The 17,471-nt window shown below is 45.6% G+C and overlaps 1 protein-coding gene across 1 annotated transcript; it reads right to left on the minus strand.

Annotated features, from left to right (window-relative positions):
• Positions 1-605: 605 nt before the first annotated feature.
• Positions 606-14,266, minus strand: LOC146342493 (vomeronasal type-2 receptor 26-like). Its single transcript, XM_084808570.1, has 6 exons — positions 13,989-14,266; positions 12,109-12,286; positions 9,165-10,016; positions 2,840-3,067; positions 2,024-2,150; positions 606-1,507 (listed from the first exon to the last, which is right to left on the minus strand). The coding sequence occupies exons 1-6, from the start codon at positions 14,258-14,260 to the stop codon at positions 606-608; spliced, it is 2,559 nt and encodes an 852-aa protein (XP_084664696.1). The 5' UTR covers positions 14,261-14,266.
• Positions 14,267-17,471: the final 3,205 nt, after the last annotated feature.

A 17,471-nucleotide genomic window follows, 5' to 3' on the forward strand; every position in this document is an offset into this window, starting at 1 on the left:
TCAGGTTTTATAGGGTGATTTATTATGTGTGTTTTTTATGATTTCAAGTTTTGTTATGTGAACCTCTTGGGGGGTTCAGCTCTTGGGCACTATAAAACTGTGAATAATTAAGGAATGAAGAACTCATTGTTTGTTCACTATACATAAAACTAACTGTGAATAAAAATATAGAAAACTTTTTCATTTAGAGCTGAGAGCTCATATTGTAACTCCTTTCCTATTGAGAACAAATCCCTGTGAGGGAATGTCTCTGCATGCTAAGGAATACCACAACAAATATGAGGTACATTAATTGAGCAGACAGAATGGAAAAAGCCTATGGATCTGTCATTTAACTTTTCAGATCATTAGGAGGTGTGTGCAGAAAGGCATGTAAATGTACTACATTAATGTCCATTCACTAGAGCAGTGATTAAAGCTACTGTTTCCACACACATTCAGCTCTACGAATAGAATGAATACCAATGCAGAAAACAGTTCCAATCTGTCATGATGACCTTCCATTGCAATAAATTCTAGAAATTGTGACAGATTTAGATACTATAGCATACAGTGGGACACACTGATACCTATAACAAGATTAGGGCTATATAGTTTTAGAGGCATTAGTTGTTTTTTCTCATTAGCTGTTGCCTGTTGTTCAACTCAGGTCTTATCACAATGATATAGCATTTGGGGGGGAAAATACAGCTGAGTACTCCAGCACTGGAAGCCAAGATGGAGAAGATTTCCACAGCCACCATGTATTTTCCTTTTGTGCTCTGGTAGGTTGGAACAAACGTCAGCCAAACACTGCAGAAGACCAACATACTGAGGGTGATAAATTTGGCTTCATTAAAGCTATCAGGTAAGTTCCGGCCTAGGAAAGCCACAGTGAAGCTAATAATGGCCAGGAAGCCCATAAAGCCCAGGACACAGTAGAACATAATAGGGGAACCCTCATTACATTCCAGTATAATCACTTCAGTCATTGAATGCAAGTCAAGAGCTGGAAATGGAGGAGAGGTTGCCAGCCACACAGTACAAACACTGGCTTGAAAAAGGGAACTGGAAAGAACTATGGAATTAGCCAGTCTTTTCCCCACCCATCTCCTCATTCTGGACCCTGGCTTGGTGGCCATGAAAGCAAGAACCACAGTGATGGTTTTGGCCAACACACATGAAACTGCCACTGAGAAGATGATGCCAAAAGCTGTTTGTCGAAGGAGACAATTCACCTTTTCAGGTCGGCCAATGAATAGTAAGGCACAAAGGAAGGAAAGCAGAAGGGAGATGAGGAGAGTGAAAGTGAGGTTTCGGTTGTTGGCTTTGACTATGGCAGTGTCCTTGTGCTTAATGAAGATCCAGAGCACCAAAGCTGTGATAGAAGAAAAGGAAAGAGCAACAATAGCCAAACTAATCCCCAAAGGTTCTTTATAAGTCAGAAAGCTGATATCTTTGGGAATGCATAAATCCTGGTCCCGGTTTGGATAATGATCTTCTGGACATTCATAACAATTATCCATGTCTGAAAAAGAAAATACATTCTTCTATGCATGGCAGTGTTACATACAGTGCAAGAAAATAATCAATATTACAAAGCCCAGAGGACAGCTAGCTCAAAACCAGTATGCATCATTCCCAAGTGACTAGCTTTTCAGGAACTGATACAAAGCAATTTTGCAGAAAAATGTAGACTTTAGTGTCCTCTAACCAGGGGAAGCTGTTTCCCATTACTGAAGGTGTCCCTCTCCCTGGTGTTCAGAAATCAGGACTTATCATAACCTCCAAAGCAATCTTGTCTGGAAAGGCTGAAATCCTTTTGTTTAGTTTTGTATTGTTTCTATGAATTTGTTGTACACACAAATCGAGATACCACATACAGGTTTATTAAACTGCATTAATGGAAACACCACTTAATTGTGCACTATTTTTCTTACACAATTATGGAAATGGGTGACAACAATCTATGTGTTCATGTAATTAATTATGTCGCCCCCCACAATAAAAAAATATTTAAACATGAAACGCAATGTCTCTTTACCCTTCTGGTTTGAAATCTTTCCTTCTGGGCATGGAAGGCAATTGTAGCAGCAAAACGGTTTCCCTTCCATCTTTGTCTTACTATAACCCAATTGGCAGAAATCATTACACAGAGAAATAGGCTGTACCTGTGTATAAATGAAAATGGTGAATGTTTTAACATATTTGTGGAATTTATATTTCAGTGATAGTCCTATGGTTAAATAATTGGTTGGCATTGGCAAAATGTGTGTAATTACCACATTTAGATAAAGGTTTCAATCAATTATGTCTACCCTGTCATGTCCAGATAGCACTTGGTATGTCATGTCATCAGGAGACCATGGCCAATAGAAATTACAGGAATCTTTTGAGAATATGAAAAAAGCAAGTATTTCCAGTCCCTACAGGTGTTTCCTAATGTCTGTCTTACTGCAACACTTTACAATGCCATTTGCAAAAATACATACATACATACATAAGTAGATTTTACTAGGTTACATTTTATTTCTTATGCTGCTTCAAATGAATAAACAACTTAATTTAATAAAGCTGCAAAAATTTACCATTCCCACATGTTTACTTGGATGTACATTGTACAGTATTCAGTGGGAATTACTCCCAGTTGCCTTTGCATAAAATTACAGCCTTAGAGGCTACGAAGTAAAGTAAATTCAGCTCCTGAACTTTGTCAATGGAAAGTTGGGGAAATAAAATCATGGTTGGAATATGCATCAGCTAAATTGCAGAATACACTGCTAAAGCGATTTCTGTGCCTGAACACACTCCCAATTCTTGAAAAATGAAGTAACGATTAGATCCTGTTTATTGACTGTACCTGGTTGAAGTTCTTGGGCCATACAATGGCATCCACAGCAGTGCTGAACATTTTGTCTTTGGGAGAGATGGGGTCAATCTTTCCAATTTTGACTCTCAGAAAGGACTTGTTAGGGAATGTGACCCAGTTGATAATATCGAATCCAGCTACTAATTCCCCATTGTCATCAAAGGAGATCTTTTCCCCAGCAGTGTTGTTAAATGAGACACTTCTGAGAAAGTGATGAAGCTAAATTGAAACAGCAGAAAAGTCTGGGAATATTATTGTGCTCAAATTGTATGCCTATATTAAGGGTGTGTCAGATGAATCATATTCCACCATTATAACTAGATGAAATTAACCGTCTCCATGCCAGCTTGGATGCCATACTTGATCCTGGTCCAGTGAATGTAACTTTGCCTCCTGCTTGTCCTATTACTATGGATACTTTCAATTTGTACAGCCTGAGGATGTGGACAGGATCCTTGGAGAGGTGAGGCCTACCACTTGTGTGCTGGATCCTTGCCCTTCCTGGCTCATAAAAGCAGCAGAGCGCGGGCAGGGGGAATGGCTGAATGGGTAAGGGTAGTGGTGAATGCTGCTTTATGGAATGGTGAGATTACATCTTTCGTAAAGGAGGTGATAATACCATATATATATATATATATATATATATATATATATATATATATACACACACACACACACACACACACACACTCCTGAACCCCATTGTGTTGGATATTTTCTAACCAGTCCCCTGTGTTCCATTCTTGGGCAGGGTACTAAATTGCAGAATACAATGGGGTTAAGGAGGGCATGGAGGAAGTGGCCTCAGCTCCATCTCTGAATGAGATGGACTATCTAGATCCATTTCCACCTGGTTTCAGGCCAGGTTATGGGACAGAGACTGCTTTGGTCGCCTTGGTGGACCATGGTGGACTAGGAGGCCATTTTTTGCACTTGCTCTGGTCTGACTTGTAGGGGCAGTTTCGGAAGGTGGTGCTGGGGCATTCCTGCTGTATGCCATGGCTGTTGGCCTATGGTGTCCCTCAGGGTTCCATCTTATCCCCCATGCTATTTAACATATACATGAAGCCTCTGGGCAAGATTTTCTGGTGATGCTGATGACACCCGTCTATCTCTCCTTTCCATCTAGATCCAAGGAAGCTGTTGTTTCTAAATCAGTGCCTGATGTCAGTAGTGGACTGGACAGGGGCAAACAAATAAAAGCTGAATCCAGAGAAGACAGGGGTGCTTTTGTACAGCTGAAAGTCAGATCAGGAAAGAGGGATTCAACCTGTACTGGTGGCATGTCCTCAACTGGAGGAGTCCTCCTCAGAGGAGGAGCTAGAGGCCCCAGAAGCCCAGTGTACCCCAGACCAGAGACTGTCACCAGATCCACAGGAGCCTGAACCCTCGGGGGAAGTGGTTGCAGGGCCATCCCACTCAGGAGAAAGGGATTCTGCCTCTGCGTTTGACCTCTTGCTTGTTCCGTACATCAAAATGTGTTTTTCTAAATTTTATCTATGGTCATTTATCATTTGTGTGATATTTTAGAATGCTATTGACTATTCTGGGGAGATCAAGCCTGCAGCGTTTCAGATGAACAGATGAAATGATTTTTCTGCAAGACATTCCTTTCGTTTTTTCGTATTGAAAAAAGGATGTACGTATTCCCTTATGTACATAGCGTTATAATAGCGTTGCCCTTATTTTCGCCATAGTCTATGTAAATATTTACGTAGACTACTGGTGCCAAAAAAAGGAACACAAATGGCGGCGCCCATGGGCGCCGCCATTTGCGCACGCACTTTTTTTTTTTTTCTTCAAAGTCAGCCGTGATAGGCTACGTAAACATTTACATAGCCTATCACGGCTGACTGCAGGCCAGGGACGCAAACAGCGGCAGCTACGGCCGCCGCCATTTGCGTCCCGGCAGGAGAAGAGGGTTCGCGGCCGGGGAGACGGGGCGCTCCCTCCCGACCAGAACTTGGGCAGGGAGGGACGGGGTGCCTCCCCCCTGCCCAGAATTTCAGGGGGAGGGACGGGGCGCCTCCCCCCCACCGCAAAGCAAGCTTCAGGATCAGGTAAGTGACTTCCGTCCATCCCTATGTACATATCCCCCCCATTGTCCTTATAGACTATTGTTCTGAAAATTACACAGAGCATATAAATGACCTTGAGCTACAGGGTCTTAGAAGGGTAGGTACAATGGTTTACATGTAGACTAGACCTCAAATATTGGACTGGTGCTGAATAATTCACTTCCCCTGCCTTCTCACCATGTTTTTTGGAGGGATTTTGTATGAACAAGGCACATGCCATAGAGGTTTCCCCCAGGAAAGAAACCTGCAAAGTTTCGGATGGATACGTGGAAGGCGTAGGATGTTATGAAGCTTGAAACCAGTTTAAGGCTTTCTTCCCCATAGTGAAGCATGTTTATTCCTGCTTTATTTGAGCCAGGAGTCATGGAAACAGCAAGTACTTTCAAGATTTACTACTTTACCCAGGATCCAGGCATAAACATTGTGGAAAACAGTGGTAGCAGAGAGGCAGCAATGAGAACAACTATGACATGAGCAGCACTTTGTAGGTGGATCCCAAGGTGGCTGGAGAACCATATCAAAGAGAGTTCATCCATGATCCTTCATCAAGTGGGAGGGAGTTCTTGAGTGAAGTGTCACAAGACTCAGTTCTAGGCCCTGTACTTATCAATACTTTTATTAATGAGTTGGGGGAAGAGGTATAGGGGAATAAAGGTCCAGATGACAAAGTTGGGTGGGATGGGTAATACCTTAGGAAACAGAAACAAAAATCAAAATGATAGGTTAGAAAACTGGGCAGAAAACAGTGCGAAGTTCTTTATCTAGGAAAGAGAAATCAATCGAAGAGGTATAAGATGGGGGATACCTGGGTTGGCAATAGTATGTGTGATAAACATCTTGGAGATGTTGTCAATCACAAGCTGCATATGAGTCAGCAGTGTGTTGTGGCTGCAAAAAAGGCAAATGTAATTTGAGGTTGCATAAGTACAAGTATAGTTTCAAAACCACAGGAAGTAATAGTTCCACTCTACTCTACCTTGGTCAGACCTCACCTCACATACTGTGTCTGGATGTGGACACCACACTTAAAGAAAGAACCAGGTGAATTGGAAGGAGTTCAGAGAAGGGAAAAAAAGATGACCAGGGGACTAGAAACTAAGTCCTAAGGGGAAAGATGGAAGGAACTGGATATGTTTAGCCTTAACGGAAGAGAAAACTGAGGTCAGGGGGCAGAGGATAGCTCTTTTCAAGCACCGAAAGGGTGGTCACACAGAAGAAGCTCTCAACCTGCTCTCTGTCACCAAAGACTGTAGGACATGAAATAAAAGGCTTAAGTTACAGGAAGACAGAATTTGGTTCAATATCAGCACAAACTGTCCAACTCGGACAATGGAACCACCTTCCTAGGGAGGTGGTGGGCTCTCCATCACTGGAAGTATTCAAGCAAAGACTGGACAGCATTCCGTCAGGGATGCTTTAAACTGGATTCCTGCACTGAGCGGGGGGGCCTCTAAATGGCCTCTCCCATCTCTATGATTCTATGATTCTAGGTGGCTGGCAAGCAGAGGCAGAGGCAGGCAGGTAAGCAGAGGCACCTGGTGGTGGAAGCTGGTGGAATGAGGGGGGAGTATCAGGTGCAAGGAAGCCTTAAACCCACGAGTCAACACCTCCAAGGTGAAAAGCCCTGGGCCATTCTACTTCATCCTGATACTGGATGGGAACTGGCAGGCATGGGGAGAGAGAGGCAGAGAAGCAGTCTGGCTCCTAGTTATAAACACCACCCTTGTTGAGTAGAATGCACCCATATGGGGTGCAGGGGTATCACATGTGAACCAAGGATCAGTGTTGAGCTGCTGCAGTAAAGGAGAAACAGCAGGAAAGAAATTGGTCAGAGTTAAGTGACTGTACTGGAGAAATGCGCAGGATTTCAGGGGGAGATGCAAGGACAGCCATCAGCAAGGACGATACCTGACCCTGCTGTGCTGCTCTCTGGGACAGACGTGGGTTGCTGCTGATAGGTGGGGTGGCTGCTCTGCTCCTGGTCTGGTGAGAAGGAGCAGAGCCCTCTTCCTTCTCCAGCACTGCCCTTTGTCCTAAGTCTCCCTTACTGTCTCCAGTCTCCACCAACACAGCCTGCCATCACATGCTGCTGTTGAGGCTGAAGAAGAAGGTGCCCTTCAACCCCAGGTTGCACGTGGAGCACAACATCCACATCCTCTCCTAGTACAAAGGTTCCAAACAGTCCATCGTGTCACTTCTCACTTGCTGGACCATATCATGCACCTCTGGTTTGGACCATTGGCTGCCTGTCCTGGGATCCCCCTCGATGCTTGGCCATGTGGATGCCTTGACTGAGGAGGTTCAGGAGGGCAGTTCCAGGGCTGCATGTTTCAATGGCATCCAGAAAGGCTTCAGAGGGTGTGTGTGGATTCATTGGCCTAAATGGCCTCTCCCATCTCTATGATTCTATGGTTCTAGGTGGCTGACAAGCAGAGGCAGAGGCAGGCAGGTAAGCAGAGGCACCTGGTGGTGGAAGCTGGTGGAGTGAGGAGGGAGTATCAGGTGAAAGTAAGCCTTAAAGCCTCTCCCCCACCATCTCCAGCAGCACAGCCTGCCATCTCATCCTGGTGTGGGTGATACAGAAGGCGCATCCCCTTTTACCTGTAGAAGGTAGATCACACCACACACCTCTGGCTTGAAACATGGGCTGCCTGCTCTAGGATCCCCAGCACTGCTGGACCAGTCCATTTGTTGTTCTGGATGCTCTCCACATGTATCAAATAACTGAGGAGGATGTTGGTGGAACTGGGCATTTCAGTGGCATCCAGGAAGGGCTTCTGGAGCACCACCAGCTATGAGATGACATTGCACGGATGCTTCAGAAACTGCGCTTGCACACTGAGATCCCCCAGCCTTGCAAACTCATGCACTTTCCCCTGCTCTTCCATGGGCTCCAGCTTCTGGAATGCGGTGTTCCACCTTCTTCCCACATCCCGAATTACATGGTGCTGAGGGGGCCACAACTAAGCCTGATCGCCCATTGGTGTCCCAGCGCCCTTGATGCTGTGATGGAAGTGGACTGCAATCTTCCATAACACATCCATGTGGGTGTTATGGATCTCCTGCAACAACACAGGAGTAGTGGGGGCACCAGAGGGGTGGGCTTGCTGGTGGTGGCAATTGTGGCTCTGCAGACAAGGCAGGACACTGATGTGTATGTTAAAAAAATGATATGAAAAAGATAAACTGAAGAAATGGAGTCCAAGGAATTGTAGAATGGGGCAAAGATTCAGCTGCCTTATAGAAACACCTACACAGGATGAAGACAATGGGGACAGACAGCTATGAAGCAGACCAACAAACAGGGGTTGTGTATGTACAAGAAATGAAAATTAAATACAATTTATCAATCATTCACTCTTTATTACGGTCGAATGACCAAAACAGAGTGAAATTTAAAGAAACTGGAATTGAAAAAGGAGTGAAGATAGAATTGGTGGGGTGGAGGGGACTACAGGATGAGGATGATCCAAAAGTCAGTTTCTTTTCCCTAAGAAACTAGAGGCTATGGAGAAAGGGGACAGGTATTACACAATTCTGATATTAAAGAAGAAACAGACACACAGAAAAGACTAGGAAAATAAATAGTAACAATCATCAGAGTACAAACCAGACAGATTGCACTGGAGGAGATGGACGGGGAGAAGGAATGGTTTGGGGAGGAAGAAGAGAAAATCCGAATCAGGAAGAAAAATAAAAATACCACCAGGGAGGGGAGCCTATCCACAGTGTTGCAGCAGAAGAATGTCAAGTTCTTCCAACTGGTTCTTTTTGGAACCACCCTCAACGCTAGTCTGGTGATCACACACATGCACGCACGCATGCACACACCACCACCAGCATGCTTTTCAGGGGACAGAGGGATGATAACAGGCAGGAACATTGGACAGCAGCAGGAATAGGCAGGGGTGGGCAGCCCCAAGCTTATGAGAAAAGCATTGGATGAAGTGTTTGAATCCCCGTTCAGCCACAATCATCTCAATTTCCCCAGAATTTATCTCTCCCCCTTGCCTCGTTTTTGTGCAGAGGGGTTCTGGCAAAGCAAAGAGAGTGGCAGCTGCTTTTCTTTATGAATGATGGACCCTAAAATCTAAACAAAACAAAGAAAAAGCAAAAACGAAAGAAATTAAAACTGTGAGTAAAAAACAAACACCAAGAGAATGCCGGTGTCAATCCGTACTGGATACTGACGTTGGGCCTGTATGAGCGCTCCTGCATTTGTGTGCTCTGGACATTACCTGCCACGGCTCTTGATTTGGAAGCTCCCGTCTTACTCCATCCACCCTTGTGCTGTGTTTCGATGTCGATAAGCGCATTGATTGCAAAGCACGTGCCACAGCATGGACAGCATTGTAGACACTGTAGCTCTGGCTGGTCATGCTGATTTCAAACACAGAGGCAGGAAGACTCTCCAGCTTCTCCTCCCCAGTGCAGATGTTCTCTTTCTCCTCCTTGTTGTTTTGGAACAAACAGTTAAATGCCTGTTGCCAGAAGTCCCTGATAAAGCCGTCTTCTTTGTCTGAAGAAGGGTTTCTCATCTGAAGAAAATTCTGGAATCCCATCACATCCTTTGAGTGAATTGCAAAGGACATAGAACCGTGGATGATATCTATGTCCCAAAATCTTTGTAAAGAGACTGATGAGAACTCCATCTGGGCTGTCATTATCCAGACTTTGCCTTTTGTCTTCACTGGTATGTCAAAAGATTCTGAAACTTCCGGAAATGTTATCAAAAATATCATGGTGTGAATTTCACCATGTACGATGACAACATTGGCAGTACTACTCATAATAACCTGGTATGTTTTCATCCACACAGTCACCATTTCTGTAATATCAGTGGTAAAATACACCATTGGCAATGTTTCTATAAAGTCAAAGCAGATACCCTTCTGAGAAAACTCAGGAAGCACAGTCTGTACAAACTTCTCTCCGCTATAGTGTACAAAAATTACGCCAATCCAAGTCCACCTAAAAAACAGCAGCAACTGCAGAATCCCAGTGTACTGGTGAGCTCCTTTAGGGAACATACCTTGGAAGAAAACATCTTGGCTTTGGTCATTCATCACTGGAGCAAAGCCATATCCAAGCTATAAAGAATAAGGAACACAGGGAGCTAGAAAATGGGAAGAGCTATTTCTAAATCTCTTTCTGATAACTTCCTTTTCAGTGAAATGCCATGGAGAAAGAAAGGGACTTTTTTCTCCCTCTCATATACTAGAACCTGTGGTCATCCCATGAAGCTGATCAGTGAGGGATTCAGGACAGATAGAAGGGAGTACTTTTTCATACAACACATAGTTAAACTATGGAACTCGCTACCACGGGATGTAGTGATGGCCACCAATTTGGAAGTCTTTAAAAGGGGTTAGACAAATTCCTGGAGGAAAAGGCTATCAATGGAGACTAGTCTTGATGGCGTTATGCTACCTCCAGGACCAGAGGCAGTATGCCCATGTACACCAGCTGCTTGGGAACACGGGCAGGAGGGTGCTCTTGCACTCGTATCCTGCTTGTGGTTTCTTGGTGGACAGTCAGTTGGCTACTGTGTGAATGGAATGCTGGAAAATATGGATCCTTGGTCTGATCCAGCAGGGCTCTTCTTCTGTTCTTCATTCATAACTCCGAACACACCAAAAAGGAATTTGGGGACTTATCAGGATGGGTTGGTTTTCTGAAGTTACTGGATGCTATCGATAGATAGGTTGCTCCTCCCACTCACTCTGATAGGCAAGCATATGCAAGTTAGGCTTGAAATTCATTTCCTACTGGAGGTGCAACCTACTTTATGATTCAGAAGGCACCACAACAAAAGAGACAAACAAGAAGAAAAATCACACACACACACCCTGAAAGCCCTAGAACCATGGGAATAAAAGTTATGACTTAGAAACAGTAACAGAGAAATAGGATGGAAGGCAGAACAAAAAGGTTTAGTGATATATCCTACCTGTCTATCGGAAACTCCTAAGATCTACCCAATAGCAAGAAGTATTCACTTGGGTAGGATATCCTCCATCCACTGCAGAAAATGAATTTATCATGTTAAGTCCTAGTGTTCCCTTTTCCTGCAGTGTAAGGGACAAGCAACACATTCTTCAAAGCAGACATAGCAGAGCTATGCATGACTGGATAATTATCTCAGATTCAGATCAGGGCACTAGTGCTGCTGAGGGCGAATTTAAAGTTTCCCCCTCCTGTTTTTATGTTGAAATTCCACACACACACACCCATGCAGATGTATGTGTATCCTTTGTACCCCCTCCCCCAGGGGATGGCGGTGAATTTCAGAATGAAAACAGGAGGGGAAAGCTTAAATTCTCCCTCCCAGAACACCATGGTCCTGATCCAAATTGGGGCTGTGCATGCTTACACTGACATAATTCATCCAATCACTCACAGCTCTGCTAAGTATGACTTGAAGTCTAGCCATAGGACAATATCTTTGGGTATGATGGCAAATAGAATGGTGATATCAACACAGGACTGGTCCTTTGCCACTGATATCCCTGTCATGCACACCACTGCTGGAGTACCTGCCATCCAAAGGACAATTCAGCTGAGGTTATCCAGTTACGAGGTTTGCATGAAGGATGACATTGATTTTCATGCAGTGGCCCTGCATATGACAACTAGAGACGTGTTGGTGTGTTGCCACTTTTGCTTTGTATGAAGCAACTCTGCTGTAAGTCATACCAGACTTTGCCACATGCTTGACATCCAATCTATAACATTCCATGTCTAAGGTTTGCTGAAATGGGGCCAACTGTAGGCAGTATAAACACCTGCACCTTGTGAAACACAGGATTGACCTTAGAACAAAAGTTGGGTCTAAATGCAAAGCAAATGTTCTGTTTGAAAAATATATACACATCTCAATTCACACATTCCTGCTTATTGGGGTAAGTGAAAGGAGCAAGCAATCTCAGGATCTCCACATCCATGGCAGGAATTCAACTTTTTTTCCTGGCTCAGGATTTGTCCTTTAAACAGCAGGCAAGGTGGGACACCTGTGCAATTCTTGTTTAATCTGCGAAAGGAAACCCCTCATCAAAAAGGCAAATGAAGCAAAGTAAATAAATAAATAAATAAATAAATAAATAAATGACACAAAATAATGAATGAATGAATGAATGAATGAATGAATGGCTTGAGGTTCTATATGCTATGTGTTCATCTTACCTGTGGTATTTTGTAGATGCACAGAATGTTTGCCATGAAGAGACACACATTTGAGTCAGGTCCCCCGATGACAGCAACTACATTATCCAGGAAATCACACTTGTAGTTAGGGATGAATCTGCCCCATGTGGAGAGAAGTTCCATTGAAGCAAGATAGATCCAGGTAGGAATGAAATGGCTGTTATAGATGTGGAAGCCCAGGGTGAGGTTGGGTAAGAGCTGGTGATTTTCATTGATCTCTTTCACAGCAAATACAAAGGCCAGGGTGTTCTGGTACATCTGAGTCACAAACCTACAATGTGATTGGCATGCTGTATCAGTGTCTCTACTTCAGAATATGGAGCCTGCTACATTTCCATTAGGGATGTCAGAGAATTCCGCCACGGATTCCAGTGAGGCCAGATTCTTTAGAATCCGCCCCCCCCCCCCGGAATCTGTGGTGGAATGGCCTCCTGCCCCCCGCCACCCCACAGAATCCCCCCGGGATGGAACTTACCTGGGGTGGATGTGGCAGTGGCAGTGGCAGCAGCTGCTGCGGCAGCTTCGGCTAGTCTCCCGGCTGGCCGCAGCCGGGCTGCTGCGGCCACCATTTGTGTTCTTGCAGCCGTGATAGGCTACATAACTATTTACGTAGCCTATCACGGCAAAGAGCAAGGACGCAAATGGCAGCCGCTACGCCATTTGCGCCCCTGCTCTTTTCCGTGATAGGCTACGTAAGCATTTACATAGCCTATCACTGTAAAGGCAGCCACGCAAATGGCGGACGCTACTCCATTTGCATGGCTGCCTTTACCGTGATAGGCTACGTAAATACTTACATAGCCTATCATGGCTGCTTGCAAGGATGCAAATGGCGGCCGTGACGATGGCCGCCATTTGCAGCCACAGCAGCCCGGCTGTGGCCAGAACTCCAGCTGTGGCCAGCCCCGGCCGGCGGCTCCACGGAGCCACCATGGAGTGGACCCAGCTGGGGAAGATTCCGGGGGGAAGGATGAATCACCTTCCCCCCACCGCGGATGCCCCGGCATGGAGTCAGGTAAGGGATTCGTACATCCCTAATTTCCATTCAACTGGTGTTTAGAGAATATATTCTACAAAAAGAAATGGTATGGCTCCAGTCTAGGGCAGCGTGATGAAACACTGACACATTGACCTGGACTTTTCATGTTAGTGTCCAGTACCACACCATCTTTAGAAGTCTTGAATACATTCACACATGTACAGTGTTCAAAATCCACTTGAAGATGTTCAGTCTCTTACTGCTATCAGCCTTCATTTATCAGTTTATAACCTCTATGGGGCCTGTGCATTGCTGTTATTGATCTTATTATTAAATCTATGTGTTGCACCCCACTGTAAAAGCAACTCACACATGAAGATACAGATATTCATAATTAATAGAAAATAAAAAACCCAAAGTAATATACCTCATAATTAGTACAATAATAGCAAAAACAACAACAACAACAACAACAACAAACCAACCCTGAACACCATAAAAAAATGATCTAAAGACAATTCAATGATAAAAATCCTGCCAGTTTAAGACAAGAATTAAGGCTATCTCATATTGGATCAAGCCAGGAAATTGATGTGCACCAGTAACTGGCAGGTCAAATGGAACAGTGAGAGGGAGACCTCTCCTAGGACTGAGCCTGTTGAGATGACGATGATGTTGATGATAGAGGAGGAGGAGGAGGAAGTCGCACAGGGAGGGTTATGCTGCCTTTCTACAATGAATGAAAAAGACGTGCAGCCCTTCATTCCCACCCCCCTGAAATTAAAGGCAAATGGTCACCCTGCCTGAGAATAATATATAGATAGAAAAAAAACTGTGATTAAAATAGTTAGAATCTACTGATTTGGTTAAGAAATCTTACATGAGGTCATCACGGGGTTCATGAGAGGGGTGAGATCTGAAGCTAGCAGGGCTGGAAAATGTGAAGATCTGAGAAATAATGCCAGCAATGATGACGTCTCCTGACTGATAATACTTGTGGTCTATTGGAAGAGGGTCACTGATATTACACTTAGCAACTGGAACATCAGACACCATCTGAGGCTGTTGCACTAATATCCGGAGCATGAGTAATAGCATCCTGTATGAACTTTTTCTTTCCTGGTCCCAGTTCACCTGTTCCTTCATTGTCATCCAAGTGCTTCTATGTAGCCCAGCCTGGCTTGAATGACAACTCAAGCAGCTTATTCAGAGTTACGCTTGTGCAGTGTAATGGATCAGCAATCAGCCTGATGGAGCTCTTTCTGTCTTCATCCCCTGCTCTGAATGGAAAGAGTTCCTTCCGTATTTGTCTGTTGTTTCGCTTCTGGCAACCTTGGGACCGGAGAAAAAGGAGAAGTGATAATTGCCAATGAGGTAATTACAGGGAAGATAATCACCTATTCAGAATTACAGGTTCTTTGCAGCATTGCTGAAGAAAGCAAGGTCATCACACATTTGAACCGAAGTTTCGTCTGGTCCTCCTCACTGAGGAGGGTCAGCAAGAGACCTGTAATATCTACAGACCTGGGGGAAGGGCTGTCGCTTGGTAAGGGCCCCACCTTTTATTAAGTTTTTACACAGAAATGCAAAATACTTCAGTCTTCAGTTCCCAACTTCACAACTGAAGTGTGCATCAGCATGTTGATTCAAACAAAAATTAAATACAGTTCCCACCACAAGTTCCACATACAAATGCTATGCCAAAATCTGTTCTCCAGTTTCCCAAATGTTTCATTCCTCCATTAAATAGGTTTCCATTTTGTTGCACCATTAGAATATATATTGGTGGTGTTTGGTGGCAGTATGGGCATCCTTTACAGCTGCTCACACTTCCAGATCTGAAAAAGTGCCGTGGGAGGGAGAAGAAACCACATGCCATCCTTCTCTGGGCTCACATTTGGATGTGGAGCAGTATACAAATACTGTAAATAATCTGAAGGGTGGGAACTGGAGACCATTTGTGTGATGACTATATAATGAAAGGCGGTTTACAATCTAGGAATTACTGTTATGGATTGCACAATCCTACGGGGTTTCCCCTATCCAATGCAGGGCAGGCAGAGCATGGAGCAGATCCTCTCTTCCATGCTCCAGCCACCCTGCGTTTGTGGCTAGATGGCTGATTTCAGCTATCTAGCTGGGGCACATTGGAGCTGGGCAGGTGGGTGAAGCCAGACAGTGTATAGGAAGCATCACAAAGGCACTTCTGCAGTCTCCTTCCCTCCTTGCCCCTAGGAATGCCCCCCCCCCTTTTGTTTGCTACGTGCTGTTCTTATGACCACAGAGCTGGGGGTGAAAAGCACTGCCTACGAGGAAGTGGGGAGGAGTGGGGAGTCTGGATTCTGGGAACTGAGCTCACAGCCCCGGCTCTAAGTTCAGTTCCCAGACCCCCCCCCCCCAATCCTGTGGCCATCTAGACACTGTCTAGCAGCCATAGGATTGCACCCTTCTTTATTTAAAATATGTATTGCCTCCCTTTCAGGGCAAAAGCCCTCCCAAGCTGGCATTTAGCAGTAAAACTCATAAAACTTGTATGATATTTATTTAAACACAATAAAATGAGTAGTAACACAATAAAAACAGCAGCAACACTAGCAATAAAAATAGCAATCCCATTAGCAGAAGGCCAGACTAAAATAATGTGTTTTGAAGGCCTTCTTAAAAGCCTGCAACGTTCGAGCATGGTGAAACTCATGAAGATATTTATATGGAACACCTACCTGGGGGGCATCTACATGGCACCGCTTTCACATCCACTCCATCGTCACAGAGCACCATTTCAGCTGTGAATTTTCAAATGGTTTGCAAATAGGGATGTCAGACAAATCCGCCATGGACCCCAATGAGGCCGGATTCAATCCGGCCTCCAGAGTAGGGGTGTACGAACCCCTGCTTACCTGGCTCCGCCGGGCTCCGCAGGTGGGGGGAGGCGCTCCATCCCTCCCCCTGGAATACTCGCTGGGGAGGGGGAGGCGCGCTGTGCCTCTCCTCCGGAATCCTGGCCGGCCGGCTCCGCTCCGTGGCCAAGCCGCGGAGCCGCCAGCCGGCTCTGGCCGGCCGCAGCCAGACATACGGCTGCTGGGCAGCCCTGGAGGGACCCAAATGGAGGCTGTCATAGCCGCCATCATTTGTATCCCTTCAGTGAGCCGTGATAGGCTACGTAAATATTTACGTAGCCTATCACGGCAGGGGGAAAACCCCAGCGTACGCAAATGGTGGTAGCTGCCACCATTTGCGTACGCTGGGTTCCCCCCCCCCCTGCTGTGATAGGCTACATACATATTTACATAGCCTATCATGGCAGGGGGGAAAAAAAACCAGCGAATGCAAATGGCGGTAGCCGCTGCCATTTGCGTACGCTGGGGTTCCCCCCTCCCCGCCGTGATAGGCTACGTAAATACTTACGTAGCCTATCACGGCCTCCGCAGGGATGCAAATAGCGTCCCTGCATTAGGGATACTTACGTAGCCTATCACGGCTGAAGAGGAGCAAGCGAATGGCGGCTGCAGGACGGCCGCCATTCGCACAGCAGCGTGGACGGGAGCAGGTCAGTGCTCCGTTTTGCACGCCTTTCATGGGGTGGGGGCAGCGGGCACTTGGTCCCACGTGCCTTTCATGGATTGGGGGGGTGGGGGCTTCGTTCTGCGATGGGTTTCGGGGAGCCAAATGCACTGGCATTCGGCCTCACTGAGATCCATCTCGGAATTCTCTGACATCCCTACTCCGGAGTACATGGCTGAAAGGATCCCTTACCTTCGCCTCCACACAGAATCCTCCCTGGCTGAATCCTCCCCACCGGCAGCTCCGGAGCACCAGCGATATGCCTTTGGTGTGCCGTTTCGCTGGCAGAGGCTGACTCCGGATGCAAATAGCGCCCACCAGGCCATTTGCAGCCGTAAAGATCTTAGATTAAGTGAAATGCAGCAGTAAATGGCTGCATTTAGCTTAATCTAAGAGCTTTATGGCCACAAATGGCATAGTGGACGCCATTTGCATCCGGAGTCAGCCTCAGCCAGCGATACAGCACACCAATGGCGACCATATCGCTGGTGCTCAGGAGCCAGCTGGTGGCTCCACGAAATTCCTTCAGAGCAGAGAGGGCTGGCAAGGATTCTGGGGGGAGGGACAGATCACTTACCCATGCAGGCAGATTCCCCCCCAGAGCAGCAGGTAGGGAATCTGCCCATCCCTAAACCTCAACAAAATGTTGATGCATCCCTACTTTGACCAGGAGCCATGCCAAAGGCAATGCACTACAAAGTGTTATAGAGTTTTACTACTTTACAGGAGCCAGGATTCAGACACAGCATTGTGGAAAGTGACGCTAGCAGAGAGCACTGAGGAGAACAACAGTGGAATGTGC

Source organism: Heloderma suspectum, chromosome 6 (assembly GCF_057233095.1).
Source record: "Heloderma suspectum isolate Gila_16-S chromosome 6, 16-S_ref, whole genome shotgun sequence".
NCBI classification, from domain to species: domain Eukaryota; kingdom Metazoa; phylum Chordata; class Lepidosauria; order Squamata; family Helodermatidae; genus Heloderma; species Heloderma suspectum.